Raw genomic sequence first — 15,748 nt, forward strand, 5'->3', positions numbered from 1 at the left:
GCCCCTATCAACATTAAATAAGTAAACAATATGGTCTGAAACACAACACCACTTATGAGAACTCTCCTTGATCACTCTGTATTAAAAAAGCAACCTTTTCCTTCTTTTATATTTGCTCAACTATTTGCCATTTCTGATACCATTCATTTATTCATTCATTCATTCATTCCTGAAGATCCGAGTTTCCATCTGGAATCATTTCCCTTCAGCTGAAGAACTTCCTTCAGCACTTTTTTATAGTGCAGATGTGCTGGTCTTAAATTTCCTTATAGTTTTCTTTTATGTGAAATATTTTCCTTTTGCTTTCATTTCTGTGTTAGTGTCCTAGGACCGCCATAATAAGGTACCAAAGATTGGGTGGCTTAAAATTTTTTTTTACCATGTCATACTTCTGGAGGCTAGAAGTTCAAAATCCAAGTGTCATCTGGGCCATCTGGGCCTCTGATACCAGTAAGGGAGAATCCTTCTTTGCCTTTTCAAGTCTCCTTTATCACCTGATACTGTTAGCTGTGTCTTCTGTCTCTATCTTGTCCTCTTCTTATGAGGACATCAGTCATACTGGCTTAAAGGCCCATCTTGATGCCGTATGACTTTGTCTTAAATGCATTGATACTGTTTTCAAATAAGGTTACATTATGAGATTCCAGGGCTTAGGATTTCAGTATATCTTTCTAGAAGATACAATTCATCACATAGATTTTGGGGTGATTTTTTTTTTTTTCATTTTCATTTTCTTTTCTTTTTTATTGCTTGCTGGCCCCTGTAGTTTCTGATGAGAGATCAATAGTCATTTGTATTATTTCTCTGGGGTCATTTATATAATATATATAATGTGGGTTTTTTCTAAAGGCTTTCAGATTTTTCTCTTGATCTTGATTTTCAGTGTTTTGACTCTGATGTATCTAGGCCTGGTTTCTTTGCATTTATATATGTTAGGATTCAGTAAGTTTTTAAATTCTTCCTTTATGTCTTTTATCAAATGTGGAACATTTTCATCTATTATTTTTTCAAATATTTTTTCTCCACTATTTTATTTCTCCTTTTTCAGGACTCTAGTCTACTTACATTAAACCTTTCAGTATTATTTCCCCCGTTCCTCTGGCTCTGGTTTTGGTGTTTGTTTGTTTAATTTTTCATTTTTCTTTTTTATTTTCTGATTGAATAATTTTTGTTGATCTGTCTTCAAGTTCACTGACTTTTTTCTTTCATTATCTCTATTTGACTTTTAAGCCAATTAAATGATGAACTCTTTTATTTCAAATATTATACTTTTCAAAAGGTTCTAGAATTTCCCTTTGGCTTTTTAATGTAATTTCTATTTCTTGGCTGAAATTTACTGTATTTTCATTCATTGTGAGCATATTTTTCTTTACCTCCTTAAGTATAGTTATGATAACTGCTTTAAAAATTCATCTAGTGTATGAATTGAATTAGAATGATAAAGAGAATGAAGAGAGCATAATAAATCTTTGGAAGAATGGAAGCAGGAGGTGCATGTGCACCCAACATTGGAGCTCCAAAATATATTAAGCAAATACTAACAGATCTGAAGGTAGAAACAGACAACAGTACAATAATAGTAAGGGGACTTTTGTGCCCCATCTTCAACAATGAATAGGTCATTGAGAGAGAAAGTCAATAAGGAAACATTGAACTTGCACCATACTTGAGACCAAATAAATTTAACAAACATATACAGATTATTCTAACCAACAGTAGCAGAATACACATTCTTCTCAAGCTCACATGGGATATTCTCCAGGATGATTATGTGTTAGGTCACAAAGCAAGCCTTAGCAAATATAACAGGATTGAAATCATATCACATATGTTTTCCAGTCATATCCATACTATCCATAGAGATCAATAATAGGAGGAAAACTAGAAAATTAATACATGTGTGGAAATTAAACAATAGACTCCTGAACAAGTGGGTTAAAAAAGAAATCAAAAGTGAAATCTAAAAATACCTTTAAAGAAACAAAAATCGATACAGATTGTACCAAAATGTATGGGACGTACCAAAAGCAGTTCTAAGAGCTAAGTCTATGGCAGTTAACATGTACATTAAGAAAATACAAAGATGACAAACAAGCAACCTAACTGTACACCTTAAGGAAGTAGGAAAAAAAACAAAACAAAAAACAAACCAACAAACTAAGCCCAGAGTTAAGAGAAGGAAATAAATAACAAAGATCAAAGCAGAAGTAAATGAAACAGACACCAGAAAAGCAATAGAAAATATCACTGAAACTAAGAGCTGTGTTTTTGAAAAGATGAAAAAATTGACACACCTTTACCTAGACCAAGAAAAAAATACAGAAGAGTGTAATAAAACCAGAAATGCAAGAAGAGACATTATAATTGACACCACAGAAATATGATAATAAGAAATGAGTAATTGCAAACAAATTTGATAACTTAGAAGAAATGGATAAATTTATAGAAACATACAATTTACCATGACTGAGTCAGAAAGAAATAAAAAAAATTAAATTGGCCAGTAACAAGTAAGGAGATTGAAGCAGTAATCAAAAATTTCACAACAAAAAGAAGTCCAGGGCCAGATGGCTTCACTGGTGAATTTTACCAAACATCTAAAGAAGAATTAACATCAATCCTTCTTAAAATTTCCCAAAAATTTGAAGAGGAAGGAACACTCCCAAACTCATTTTATGAGGCCAGCATTACCCAAATAAGGACAGTAGAAGAAAAGAGCACTATAGGCAAATATTCCTGATAAATATAGGTGCAAAACTGTCCACAAAGTACTAGCAAACAAATTCATCAGCACATTTAAAGTGTTATACACCATGATCAAGTGTGATTCATCCCTAGGATATGTGGATGGTTGAAGATATTCAAGTAAAAAATGTGATATGTCACATTAGTAGAATGAAAGGTAAAGATCATACAGTCATCTCAATAGATGCAGAAAAAGCTTTTGTCAAAATAGAACATCATTTCATCATTAAACTCAATAAATTGGTTATGGAAGAAATGTACCTCAGTATAATAAAGCCACACACACATTTTAATATTTATTTATTTGAGAGAGAGTACATGATTGAGCATGAGTGGGAAGGGCAGAGGGAGAGGGAGAGAGGATCTCAAGAAGACTCCATGTTGAGCGTGGAACCCACTGTGGGGCTTGATCTCAAAATCTTGAGGTCACAACCCGAGCCGAAACCAAGGGTTAGATGCCTAACTGACTATACCACCTAGGTGTTCCAATAAAGGCTATATATGACAAACCCACAGCTAACATCGTACTTAACAGATGGGTCGAAAATGTGCTAAAATCAGGAAGAAGACAAGGTGCTCACTCTTGGTGCTCCTATTCAATATAGTACTAGAAATCCTAGCCAGAGACATTAGTCAAGAAAAATAAATAAAAGTTATCCAAATTAAAAAGCAGTAAAATTGTTTCTGTTTATGGATGATATGATCTTCTACGTAGAAAATCTTTATAGACTTCACAAAAAAACCCGTTACAACTAATTAACAAATTCAGTACAGTTTCAGGCTGCAATATCAATACCCCCAAATCAGTTTCATTTCTATATACTAACCATATACTATCCATAAAAGAAATAAAGAAAACAGTTTTATTTACAGTAACATCAAGCATAATAAAATAATTAAGAATAAATGTAACCATGGAGGTGAAATATCTATATCCTGAAAACTACAAGACACTAATGAAAGAAAGTGAAGAAGACACAAATAATTAAAAACATATCCTGTGTTTATTGATTGGAAGAATTAATACTGTTAAAATGGCCTTAGTACCCAAAGTAACTCATAGATTCAATGCAGTTCTAGTCAGAAGTCCAATGGCATTTTTCAAAGAAATAATAAAACAACAACAACAACAAAAAAAACTGTCCTAAAATCTGTCTAGAACTACAGAGGAACTTGAATAGACAAAGCTGTCCTGAGAAAGAACAAAGCTGGAGACATTATTTAAATAACCCAAAACATGGGAACAACTGAATGTCCATCGATGGATGAACAGATAAAGAAAATATAGTGTATATATACTATAGAATATTGTTCAGCCGTAAAAAGAAGGAAGTCCTGACTATTGTGACAACATGGAATGGCCTGGAAGGCGTTATTGTAAGATAAATAAGTCAGATAGAGAAAAACCAAAACTGTATGGTATCACATGTGAAATGTAAAAAGCCAATTTTTTAGAAATAGAAGGTAACATAGTGATTTTTAGGGCCCAAGAAGTGGGGGAAATGGGTAGCTATTGGTCAAAGGGCACAAATTTTCTAGCTGTAGGATGAGAATTTTCGGGTGATGTAGCAGACAGCATGATCATTATAATTAACAATAGTTTGTTATATACTTGAAAGCTGTTAAGCAAGTAGGTCCTATATGTTACCACAACACACAAAAATGATAATTATGTGAGTGGATGGAGATGTTAAGTAACATATTGTGGTAATCATGTTGCAGTGTATATGCATATCAAAACAGCACATTGTCCAACTTGAACTTATTTATGTATCCGTAATAGTAAAGGTGGAAGGAAAAAAAAGTGCTGGGAAGAGTGGTAACTAACACAGCAGAGTGTATGCAGCCACAAGGGGAAGCAGAAACAGAGGTACACATGGAATGGAGAAGACATTCCAGTACCTATTGATTACTCCAGAGAAACTGAGACTTTGGAGATGTGAGTTAATAATGGGTGTGTGTGTGGGGGGGGTGGTGCCTGAATGGCACGGTTGAGCATCAGACTCTTGATTTTGGCTCAGATCATGATCTCGGGGTCATGGGATGGAGCCCTGAGATAGGGCTCCCCACTCAGCTGGGAGTCTTCTTGAGAATCTCTCTCTCCCTCTTCCCCTCCCCCCACTCATGTACTAGTGTGTGTGCACTCTCACCCTCTCTCTCAAATAAAAAATCTGAAAAAAGAAGTAACAGGTGGTGGGATAAGATGAGAGGTTTAAAATAGTGTGATTTGTTGAAAGTTCACGTACAAAACATGAACTTTCTTCTTTCTTTTCTTCTTTCTTCTTTCTTCTCCTGCCCCATGCATGGAATATTTGTACTTCAATCTCCAGGTGGAAGAGTAGAAGATTCTTTTCTAGGGAAGTTCATAAAAGACTGCCATGAAGTGCCATATTCACCAGCGAAGAGGTTATTTCCCTCCTAGAATTCCCTAAAGTGAAGCCTGGTTGACTAGTCTTTCCATGCTCACAGACCTTTTTGTAAGCTCTTAAGTGACTTCCTGTTCAATATGAATGACTGCCCAAGGTTTAGCAGATGTTTGAGGGGAAAATACCCAACTGGAAAGAGAGGGACCCAAATCTTCCAATACGTGAAAACAAGTAACAACAATAAAAATTATCAGGAGGCAACAGATAATGCAGAAACAGAATAATACGTCAAAAAATTAGTTGGTATTCTTAAAAATTAAAAAATTGGTTCTTTATGTAAAAATGTTGCAGAGATCATCAGGAGGTTTTATAGGAGAATTCAGTATCCGTTAGGAGTTCCAGACAAAGGAAGAAACTGATCAGAGCAGTAATACAAGAAAATTCCCTTTTTCTGAAGGACTCGGATTTTCAGGTTCATGCATATATTACTTACCCAGCATAATGAATGAAAGAAAGATTTACATCAAGGTGTGTCATTGTGAAATTTAGAACACATAGGGTAAAGAGGTTTAAAAATCTTCCAGAGGAAAAAAGTAATGCCATATGCAAAAGAATGACGATCAAAATGACATTGGTTTTCTCATTAGCAATACTGGATGCTAGAAGACAATGGAACAATGTCTTCAATAATCTGAGAAACCTTGAACTCTATACTCAGTTAAATTTTTTACAAGTTTATGTGAAGAATGATTAGTCATTTTTGGATCACAAGAACTCAGGAAATTTAACTCTCATGTTTCATTTCTTAAGAATTACTTGAAGAGGGGCTCTTGGGTGGTACAGTTGGTTATGTGTCCGATTCTTGGTTTTGGCTCAGGTTGTGATCTTGGGGTCATGATATTGAGCTCCATGTTGGGCTCCATGCTCACCCTGGAGTCTGTTTGAGATTCTCTCTCTCTCCTTCTCCCTCTGCGCCCCCTCCTAATAAATAAATTAATCTTAAAAAAAAAAAGCCACTTGAAGATGTGATCCAACAAAATGTGGGATTAAGATAATTAAAAGGTAAATACAGAATTTAGAAAACTATGGCTCTAACCCCAGTGAGAGATGAAAGTAAGTCCCCTCTAGAAATCACATTTATGAAGCAGTTCTATAGGACAGTCAACTCAGGTTACATATGCCTTCAGGAATAATAGGGTCTAGGTAGGGTGCATATTATACCTAGTATGGTAAGCTTTTTGAAGAAATAAAGATTATTGTAGTTAGAATATTAGAGAATTAAGAAAATTGGAGAATTTGAAACTCAAAAACAAAAGCTATAATCAAAACAAAAATCTGTCATTAACTGTATGTAATCATTGCATATATACTTGGCTCTTTGGTGAGACAGAAGGCTTACATGACATAATGATTAACACTGATTATTGCTTTAACTTAAAATACTTTGCTGGGAAGATAATTGAAGAAGCAGTAAGGTAGGGGGTCTAGATTTTTAAGTGAGCTAAGTTTTTACCATAAAGTTTAAGGGTATTATTTATAAATGTGGATGTAAAAATGTTAACTCTACAAAACAGAGTTGGGGGTTGGAAAAAGCATAAGAAGGTACTATTGTTTCTCATAAAATAATTTTAGTATTATCGATTTTTAAAACCATGAACTTATATGCATTTGGCAGACATTTAAACTGAAATAAATTGGGGTGCTTGGGTTGCTCAGTCAGTTAAGTGTCTGCCTTAGGTTTAGATCATGATCCCAGAGTCCTAGGATCAAGTCCTGCATCGGGCTTCTTGTTCAGCCGAGAGCTGGCTTCTCCCTCTGCCCCTCACCTCACTTGTGCTCTATCTTTCTCTCAAATAAATAAATAAAATCTTAAAAAAAAAGAATAGAAAAAAAATAAAGTGAAATAAATTAGTCGGGAAAAGAAGTTTTCTAAAAAAATTGAGGTGGGGTAAATAACCATTTGAGTGAGTGGTTATGCCTCTGTGTAACACTCAAGTTAAGGTTGTAGAAGGATTAAACATATTATTTTAAAGTAAATCTTAGAAGTATTAGAGGAAAATAAATACTAATAAAATTGTAGAGTGGAATTGAAATATTTTTTACATGGCCAAATCTAATTGAATTTTATATTACAGCTTCTTCCTTTGTTGTCATGTTTAGAAACCTTTACATTCAATGGGCAGAGGGAAATTATGCCTGGTGATGTTGTAGGGGCTGGGAGATAAGCATTCATGTACTTACATGTGCTGCTATGAAGTGGCATTGTTTTTCTGGAGGGCAGTTTCCCAGTATTTATTTATGTGTATCATTTATCCTTGCATCTAGATTCTCTACTTCTAGGAATTCCCCTAATAAAATAATTAAGGATACATACAAAATTTTAGCTCTGGAGATAGTCTGCATCGCATTATTAAACAGCAAAATATTGGAAGCCATATAAATATCTTATAGTAGGCTATCTTTAAATAAACATGTTCTTTTAAATGCATTACAATGCAAATACTGTTATAAATGTTTTTATTTGTAGAGGAAGATATTTGTGATACATTATTGAGGGAAGACAGAGTAAAGGAACTTTATTTTGTATGGTTCTTTTTTCAGCCTACCAATATAAATATTAAATGCTGATAAACAGAAAATACAGAAAAGCAAAAAGAGCAGTCTTTCACATGTATAGAAATCTTTATATGCTGGGTTGTCATTCATCAAAATAACTGATATTACTGAATGGAGATTTTGATACATTTTTTTCCTTTTTTCCCCCTAATTTATTTTGCAATTAACTGTAGTTAACATATGTTTGTGTGTATGTGGTCTGTGCATTTGTGTGTTGACAAAGGAAAAAGAGGGTGTTTAAAAAGAGCTGAGAATTATCCTAGCTCACAAGAGAATTCCCTAATTTTGTTATTGTGTCATACAAAGTGTAATACCCTACATCTTATTGTGTGAATTTTGTTAGTGCAAAAATTCCCCCCACTCAAGGAAATATAAGTTTAAATATGGACTGGACACTTTCAAAGGGCTGAGGATCTCAGTAATAATTTTAAAGGTAATAGAGTGACCGCCTTCCTCAATGAAAAAAAAAAATTCCAAGGCTTTCATAATCCTAGATGACTCTTCCTACTGATGGAAATTCTTTGGGATCTGATTACATGAAAAACTAGTTGTTTGTCCCTCCTTGAAAGTATCACACAAAGTCCACGTACATATATGCATTCACATATCCCTATGGACACTACTATGCAATAATAACCTTTTTATATGATCTTGATATGTTATTTTCCCTTAATTTTGAATCACTGTCTATTTGCTTGAATCTGATCCTGGCTGGAGCCTAACGCATGCTCGTTGCCAGAGCAAGTGCTGGTGAATGGGAAGAAACTCTTTTTTGATGTTGCGGCTCTTCTGTACTGCCCTTGTTGGGTGAGCCTCAGAGAGGCAACTTTGGAGTTTTTGTATCTTCATCTTTATGTATTTTCATTGGTTATCATTTGGGCTTCAAACATGAAACATGGGGTCACCGTCCTATTTCCCTTTTTATTGTTGTATGGGTTGTTATTTTAGCTTGGTTTCCCTGAGGGAACCCGGGAGGTTGTATTTGGGTGGTTTCTTCCAGCCCATGACCTGTTGTATAAGGGGTCAGGAGGGGAGGGAAGACAAGTTGGTAGAGTTCGTACAGTGGTACAGGTGTAGGGCAGGCTGGTGTCTTAATCCTAGGGACCTTCTGAGAAGCCAGATGGAACTGATGACAGTGGGAGGAAGAGAACAGGGAAGCATTCATCTGTCTGCTCTTGGGTCAAGGGCAGTCTCACTTGTGTGCTGAGAGTCATGAACGCTGCGTAGTTCTTGTGGTGTCCAAAGCCCCAGGGCAGGGAGCTAGAGGTGTGGTGTAAGTGTGAGAGCTGGTCTTAGGTTCTGCTATGTGACCCTTCTTCCCAGGGCTGCTCACAGCAGGTTGCTGATGCTCTAGCTGGAGTAAGCTGAGACAGAGAGGATCTGCTGTGGAGCACAGGAGGTGTCCAGGACAGATCTGTCAGACTTGAACTGTAGTACAAAGGCAAGACTGAGCAGCAGTGTGTAGCAGTATTAGATGCCATTAATGATCATGCATCTTAAATATGGCTAGCTCACATGCTTCTATGGTAGATAGAAAAACAAGGTTCCTATTTCATTTTCAGAGAGAAGACAGAGCTTAAAAATTCTTAGTGTTTTTTTGTTTGAGTTATCTTTTAATTCAAGGTACTTTTCAAATATTGTTAACCTTTGTGACAGCTCTGAGGTACATTTTTTTAACCTTTTTTTTTTTTTTTTTAATAGATGGGGATGTTACACAGAGAAGGAAAGAATTTACCCAAAGCTATAGGATTACTAAGTTGAAGAGCTTAGATTTAAAGACTTGTCTGACTCCAAGAAGGTTCCCCCCATATATATCGCACCCTGTAATTGAAGTTCCTGTAATCCTATCAGACCCCCAAACCTATAGGCTTAGACCTCTCTTCAACTGGTTTCTGATTCTGAAGGTCATGTGTATTTATTTCTTTAATCCACTAGAGGTCAGTATTGGGTTGATCAAGACAGGAGCCTTTGCCGTCTGATTCACAGAATTTTAACTGAGTCTTACTGTTAGGTAAGTTGGAAGTTGTATTTTCACAATAAAACTTTATTTATTAGCATATGTAGACATATTAGGTTAATAGTTCAGAGTAGATCATTCTTATGGGTATACCCCCTCTCCTTTTTTTCCCCTCCTGTTTTGTTCCCCATCTTTTAGTAGGTAGAACATCCCAATCATCTCTTTTATTACGCCAGACCTCATTCTTACATACATTCCTTTTGTTGTCCACTGCCTTTATATAGTAAACATTTGTCTAAACTTACTATGTATGTGTCACTGGATCTGTGTTTGGGGGATTCTAAGACTGGTAAAACGTGTTTCCTATCCTCAGAGAAGAGTTACATACTGAAGTACTGTACTGTGATTTTTTTACCTGGCTACCTGACAGGTTTACTGAACTCCTTTTCTCTCTTCCTTCAACTTATTATTTCCGTGGTTCTTCTCTTCGGAATGACCCCACCATCTAGTCATCAGGACCAGAACACTTGGGGTTCTTCTTAGTCCCTTCCTCTCTTCTAGGTACTACACTGCAATCAATAAATTCTGTTTCTTCTGCCAGTTACTTATCTGCTGCTACCTTAATTCAAGTCCTCCTTATTGTTGTTTGGACTGTTACCGTATTGTAACCAATACCGATCTGTATTGGTTTTTCTTTTTCTCGTCTTTACCTTCTCCTGGTTGACCCCGCTCCTCTGCTCCTGAAGAACTTGCCTGAATTGTAAAGCCGATGCTGTTCTCTCCCTGCTTACGTTCTTTCACTGTTTCTCCCTTGCTGGCTAGCGAGCTTGAGGCTGCTTTGTATGGCTTCTTTATCTCTAGGTAGTTCTTTATCACCTGTGCTTTTATACAAGATTACTTATTCCTTGGGTGGGCAATGTTATTTCACACATGGCGATCTTTTTTCAAGCTGTTTCCTTCTTTTACCTCTCTCCCTTTGGAAAAATCATATTTATCTTTTACAAGCACAGTTTGCTGCTTCTTCCTCTGTGATAGCTGTTTGGGGTCCCCTCCAAGCAGATACAGTACTTTCTCCTATGTCCAATTGTTACACCTGTATTTTTGTTATTATGCTAATTGCACTGAATTTGAGCCACTTATTTGCCTACCTATGCTTCCTGTAACAGTATGACCTGAGGTTCATGGGTCATGAACTCCATCTTATTCTCTGTAGGCCGGGGATGCAGCACAATGCCTGGTGCTCGCAGACATTCAGTACACATTTGACTGAAAGCAGGGCTGCGGAGAGGGTGCACCATGAGTTAGCATAGCGAGAGGAGGCTTCCTAAAGGAAGAAGAGTTCTAGTTGGGATTCAGAGGGTAGGCTGGATGCAGGCAGGGAGGGGTCATCCAGTACAGAAATGGCATGCTATTTCTAGTATAGTATGTGGTAGAACTTGATCCAAGTGGAAGATTCATGTTGGAGAGTACCGAATAAGTATACTGGAAAATTAGGCTCAGCTTCCATTATGGTGGAGTCCAAGGGAAGTTGGGATGGAGTTGGGGTGTGGACTTGTGTACATTTTTTTTTCTCCCAGTTTCCCTCATGTTCAATCTGTGTGATGAATAATGTGGTTTAAGAAGAGCCTGGCTGGGGGCGCCTGGGTTGCTCAGTGGGTTAAGCCTCTGCCTTCGGCTCAGGTCATGATCTCAGGGTCCTGGGATCGAGTCCCGCATTGGGTTCTCTGCTCGGCAGGGAGCCTGCTTCCTCCTCTCTCTCTCTCTGCTTGCCTCTCTGCCTACTTGTGATTTCTCTCTGTCAAAAAAAATAAAATAAATAAAATCTTTAAAAAAAAAGAAGAGTCTGGCTGTAATATGCAGGGGAATTCTAGTGAGAAGGTGATGAGTTCCATTTTAGGTTTATTGGAAGTGAAGCGGTGGTAGAGGTCACAACTAGAGGCAATGGGGTACTAGGTTTTGGGAGAGTGGACAGAGTGGGAAGAGAAGGGAGCTTGAGGAAGAGATCTGGCTTCACTTCTTTATATTAGGAAATCAGAGAAGAATATGTATGAGGGGATCTTGAGGAAGAGGTCATTAAATGTGTAAAAATTAATCACAAAGAGAACAAGAAAAAGAAAACACTGGGGTCCCTGGGTGGCTCAGTGGGTTAAGCCTCTGCCTTTGTCTCAGGTCATGATCTCAGGGTCCTGGGATCAAGCCCTGCATCAGGCTCTCTGCTCAGCAGGGAGCCTGCTCCCCCGCTCCCCCGCCCCCCCCCGCCGCCTGCCTCTCTGCCTACTTATGATTTCTCTCTGTCAAATAAATAAATGAAATCTTAAAGAAAAAAAAAGAAAGAAAAAGAAAACACCTAAATGTTTTCTAAGGTCTGTCTGTTTGGTAGCCTCCTGCCCCATCTCCAACACAGGTTGGAGGAATCAGTCCGCTGATCTCCGCTTTAGTTCAAGGCTATAAAGGTGGTCTCTGGAGGGACAGAAGAGATGGTCTTGTTGAGATAGTTTAGCATGTTAGAACAGAGCTCTGAAGGGCTTTTACTGTTGTTATTTTTCATGGACTTTAGTGTGACATTTTAATTTTAGCATCTATTACCTGCATGTATATATTTGCGTTTATTCTCTCCCACTTCCTGCCAATGCCATAACATACAGTTTGGATAGATGGTAATTTTCATTTGCATCCATAATGGGTAATATCTTAGTATTTCCTTGTTCTACCTGAGATTCAGTGTTTCCACCTTGGCCGCTTCTGTTTAAGCAGATCTGCCCTCACTGCAGACTTCTACAGACTGAAGCCTTGATCATCTTGAGAGACCCCCAAGTACTGATAGAGCCTTGGAATACAGCATTCAGTGTTTTGATTTCTAGCTATAGGGTTTGCGATCTTTATTTGCCTGTTTGGCCCAAACTGCGTTCCCCTACATGGATGGGAAAACCAGATGCCACCTAAAAAGAACAAATCACAGAAGATCTAAAATTACTTCCATAGGATACTTTCAGATTTGTATCATTTCAAGTTTAAATGACAATACTTAAATGTGTCTCCTCTTGTTTGCTTTTGATATACTGGTAGTATTTTACCAATTGTGAAGAAAAATAAATGACTTGGGATTGAATAGAATACGACCACCTTATGAAAAGCTTTTGGTTTTGTTGTACTGAAGAATGGGCTTAAGAGACAAGTGATCACTCCAGTCCAGGGCCTGCTTTTTTTAAATATGAAAGCTCTAGGAAGTTCTCCCTTCCTTTGTGCCTCCCCAGAGTCCTCAATCGCTTTTTGTGTAGTTTACTTGGAAGTGGAAAAGAACTTACTACTTTTGAGAGGAAGAGAAAGACTGTTCTATCTAATTTAGGTTCTCAAATGCTTGGAGGATAAGTATGTTTTATGTACAAACATAAATGTTCTTAGGTACCTTCTCTTTCTCAGTTTCTTACTGAAGTCAGGTACATTTTATGTAAGTCAAACCAAAGTATCAGTGAGTATTATGCATGGAAACAAGCTTGTCCATTGATTCAGATCTCTGGAATGTAGATTCTTTTCATTTTCTTGGCAGAAACTAGCTCCCATAGTTCAAGTTTTTCTCTGTCCTATTATAATTGTCTCATTTAACCAGTGCCTGGACTAACATACTTAATATTTATCTTGAATTTCTTAATCTCATTCAGAATATTTGGAGACTCTGATTTTCTCCAGAACTAATTTCTGCCTGTCACCAAGGAGAAATGTCATATATTGATTAAGAAATATGTATTTTGAGAGGCCATCCTTTTTAAACTTTGTGTCTTAGGATGACACTGAGTATTATTTAAAAAAAACAACAACAACTGGAAGTTCCATTGTGAAATATTTTGGAACATGCTGGATTAAACCAAATTAAGGAAGTTTCCTTAGGCAGGATTTCTCTCAGTTTTTATTCTGTTAATGTGCATTGTGTACCTACAAGAGGGCTCCATGACAACAGTGCTTCCCATGTATTTGACAACAGAACCTTTTGTGGGGGAAATATTTTGTCATGCTTTGAGGAATTGTTGGTGTAGTGGGAAGATCTCTCCTCTGGAACTGAGGAGATCACACGTTGAGCTTCTGATTTACCACTAACTAGCCTTCTGACCTCAAACAAATGCCTTGTCTTCTAGCCTCAGTTTCCTGAGTCTTGACTAAAGTCACTTCCAGCTCTAAAACCATGTGGTTTAATACTTACGTTGTTGACTCCACATAGTCACACTTTCCACTCTTTGTATGGATCGAAACCACGTTATCTGAATCTGTTTTGTAAAGCTGAGGGGATTACATTTCCTTTTTTAAGGTTCAGAAGAAGAAACCCTTTAAAACTCTGTTTTCCACAGATTAAGGTCATGCAATCCTCAAGGATTAGTTAGTTCAAATTACTCTATTAAGATGTTTCATTCCCCTGGTGACATTCTATTGGTCTCTTGTAACCACAGAACTGTTCTTGGAGTCCGCTAAGCTGAAAAGGTCTTGTCCCTCTTCCCCCCAGCCACAATGATCCCAGCATGGCCTATGTCTTGTAGGAGATGCGTATTTAGTCGTTAGGTGCTAATCTCTTGGCTACTTAGATGAAGGGGGGCAGGCTTCATTTCTGTGGTGATGTAGTGGGTATATTTGGAAAGTCTTCTAATAATATTGGCTGATTATCTTTTTTTTTTTTTCTGGGAAAATGAATCAAGATGGATAACTTCAGGGTTAAAAATGTATGTATTAATGTGTTTGGTTTTATTTCTGGGGGCTATAACTATATCCTAAGGCATTTTATTGTATTTTCTTTAAGGTACCAACTTGTTCAAAATGAGAAGTTCTTTGAATGCTGAATTAAGTTGTTTCTTCTTTCTTTCTTTCTTTCTTTCTTTCTTTCTTTCTTTCTTTCTTTCTTCTTCTTTTTCAATGTGTGTGTATGTGTTTCTATCCTAGGCTCAACAACAAAGAAACCTGGATAACATCGTCTTGCAACAACCCAGAATAGGTAGCAGGAGAAAATCTAAAAAAGATGTATACACAATTTTTGATACAGAGATAGAAAGCACTAGCCCCAAGTCTGAACAGGATTCAGGAATTCTGGATGTTGAAGATGAGGAAGATGATGAAGAGGTAACCAACATTTCAACTGGGGAAATAAGACTAATGTTAGGGTTAATTTTTGAGATGTGAAGAAGAGTTTATCCATGTAACATAGCTTGTGTGATCTTCTGGGTATTAGATATCATTTTAAATACAAATGGGCCTCAATATAGGGAAACTGAAGATACACCATGATATCTTAGATTCTAATTACTTAGATTTTGAATATGCTCATCCATTTTTTTTTTAAGTTTCAAGGTTTTTGATTATATACCACACAGATACTACATTAAGGAAAGAGTAGACTGTATCTGACCTAGAGAAAGATCTAGGTAAACTCCTCTGAACATCATTACTTGAGACAGAAGATGTTATTTAAACAGTGAGGTGCAAATAAAGGGGTCGTAGACTGAAAATACAGAAAGGCTCCAGAAAGTTGAGAATACATTTCTGGAGGGAATAAATATATGAGTGATTATAGAGAATCTGGGAATCTGGGGATATCCATAATCTCTTACATTAGTTCTGTCACTTTCAGGTAAAGAATAAGATTAAGTTGCTTAAGTAGGGCATATATTTTTATCCTGGTTTGTTGTTGAAAGTATATTTAATGTGTTTTTAAAAACAAAACTGTGATGACACTTGAGATCGCTTGTTAAATTGTTTTTTCTAAATACTTATCTTTTGGATAACCTGGATCAGTTTCTTTGGGAATGTAGTGATTAGAAGCATGAACTTGGGAGGCATACAGATTTGCATTCAGATCCTGGCTTTGCCATTTTGTTTCTGTTTTCTTTTTTAAAAATTATCATTCATGCTCATATCATTTACTCTTTAAATGTCCAGTGACCTGTGTGAGGAACCATTTATGCCTGTGCTCTGTCACCTGTTTGCCTTTAAATGTTTGGCTCTTTTTCATTGTTTTGTTTCTCCAGATAAAATTGGGTTCACTGTCTTCCCCATCCTTGTTCTGTCCTATTTCCCTCCCACCCAA

The 15,748-nt window shown here is 36.8% G+C and overlaps 1 protein-coding gene across 4 annotated transcripts in view; it reads left to right on the plus strand.

The window, feature by feature from the left end:
- EXOC6B (exocyst complex component 6B) overlaps positions 1-15,748 on the plus strand; it is a 607,587-nt gene that overhangs the window by 230,679 nt on the left and 361,160 nt on the right. For 3 of the 4 annotated variants that reach the window (XM_032873651.1, XM_032873652.1, XM_032873654.1), the window contains exon 7: positions 14,608-14,784. The exons of the other annotated variant lie outside the window; for it this stretch is intronic. In XM_032873651.1, the coding sequence (XP_032729542.1) occupies positions 14,608-14,784 (177 nt within the window). The remainder of the gene's footprint in view (positions 1-14,607; positions 14,785-15,748) is intronic. 4 annotated transcript variants of the gene reach the window in all.

The sequence above is a fragment of the Lontra canadensis genome, unplaced genomic scaffold, assembly GCF_010015895.1.
Source record: "Lontra canadensis isolate GAN:19392208 unplaced genomic scaffold, GSC_riverotter_1.0 scaffold50, whole genome shotgun sequence".
NCBI classification, from domain to species: Eukaryota; Metazoa; Chordata; class Mammalia; order Carnivora; family Mustelidae; genus Lontra; species Lontra canadensis.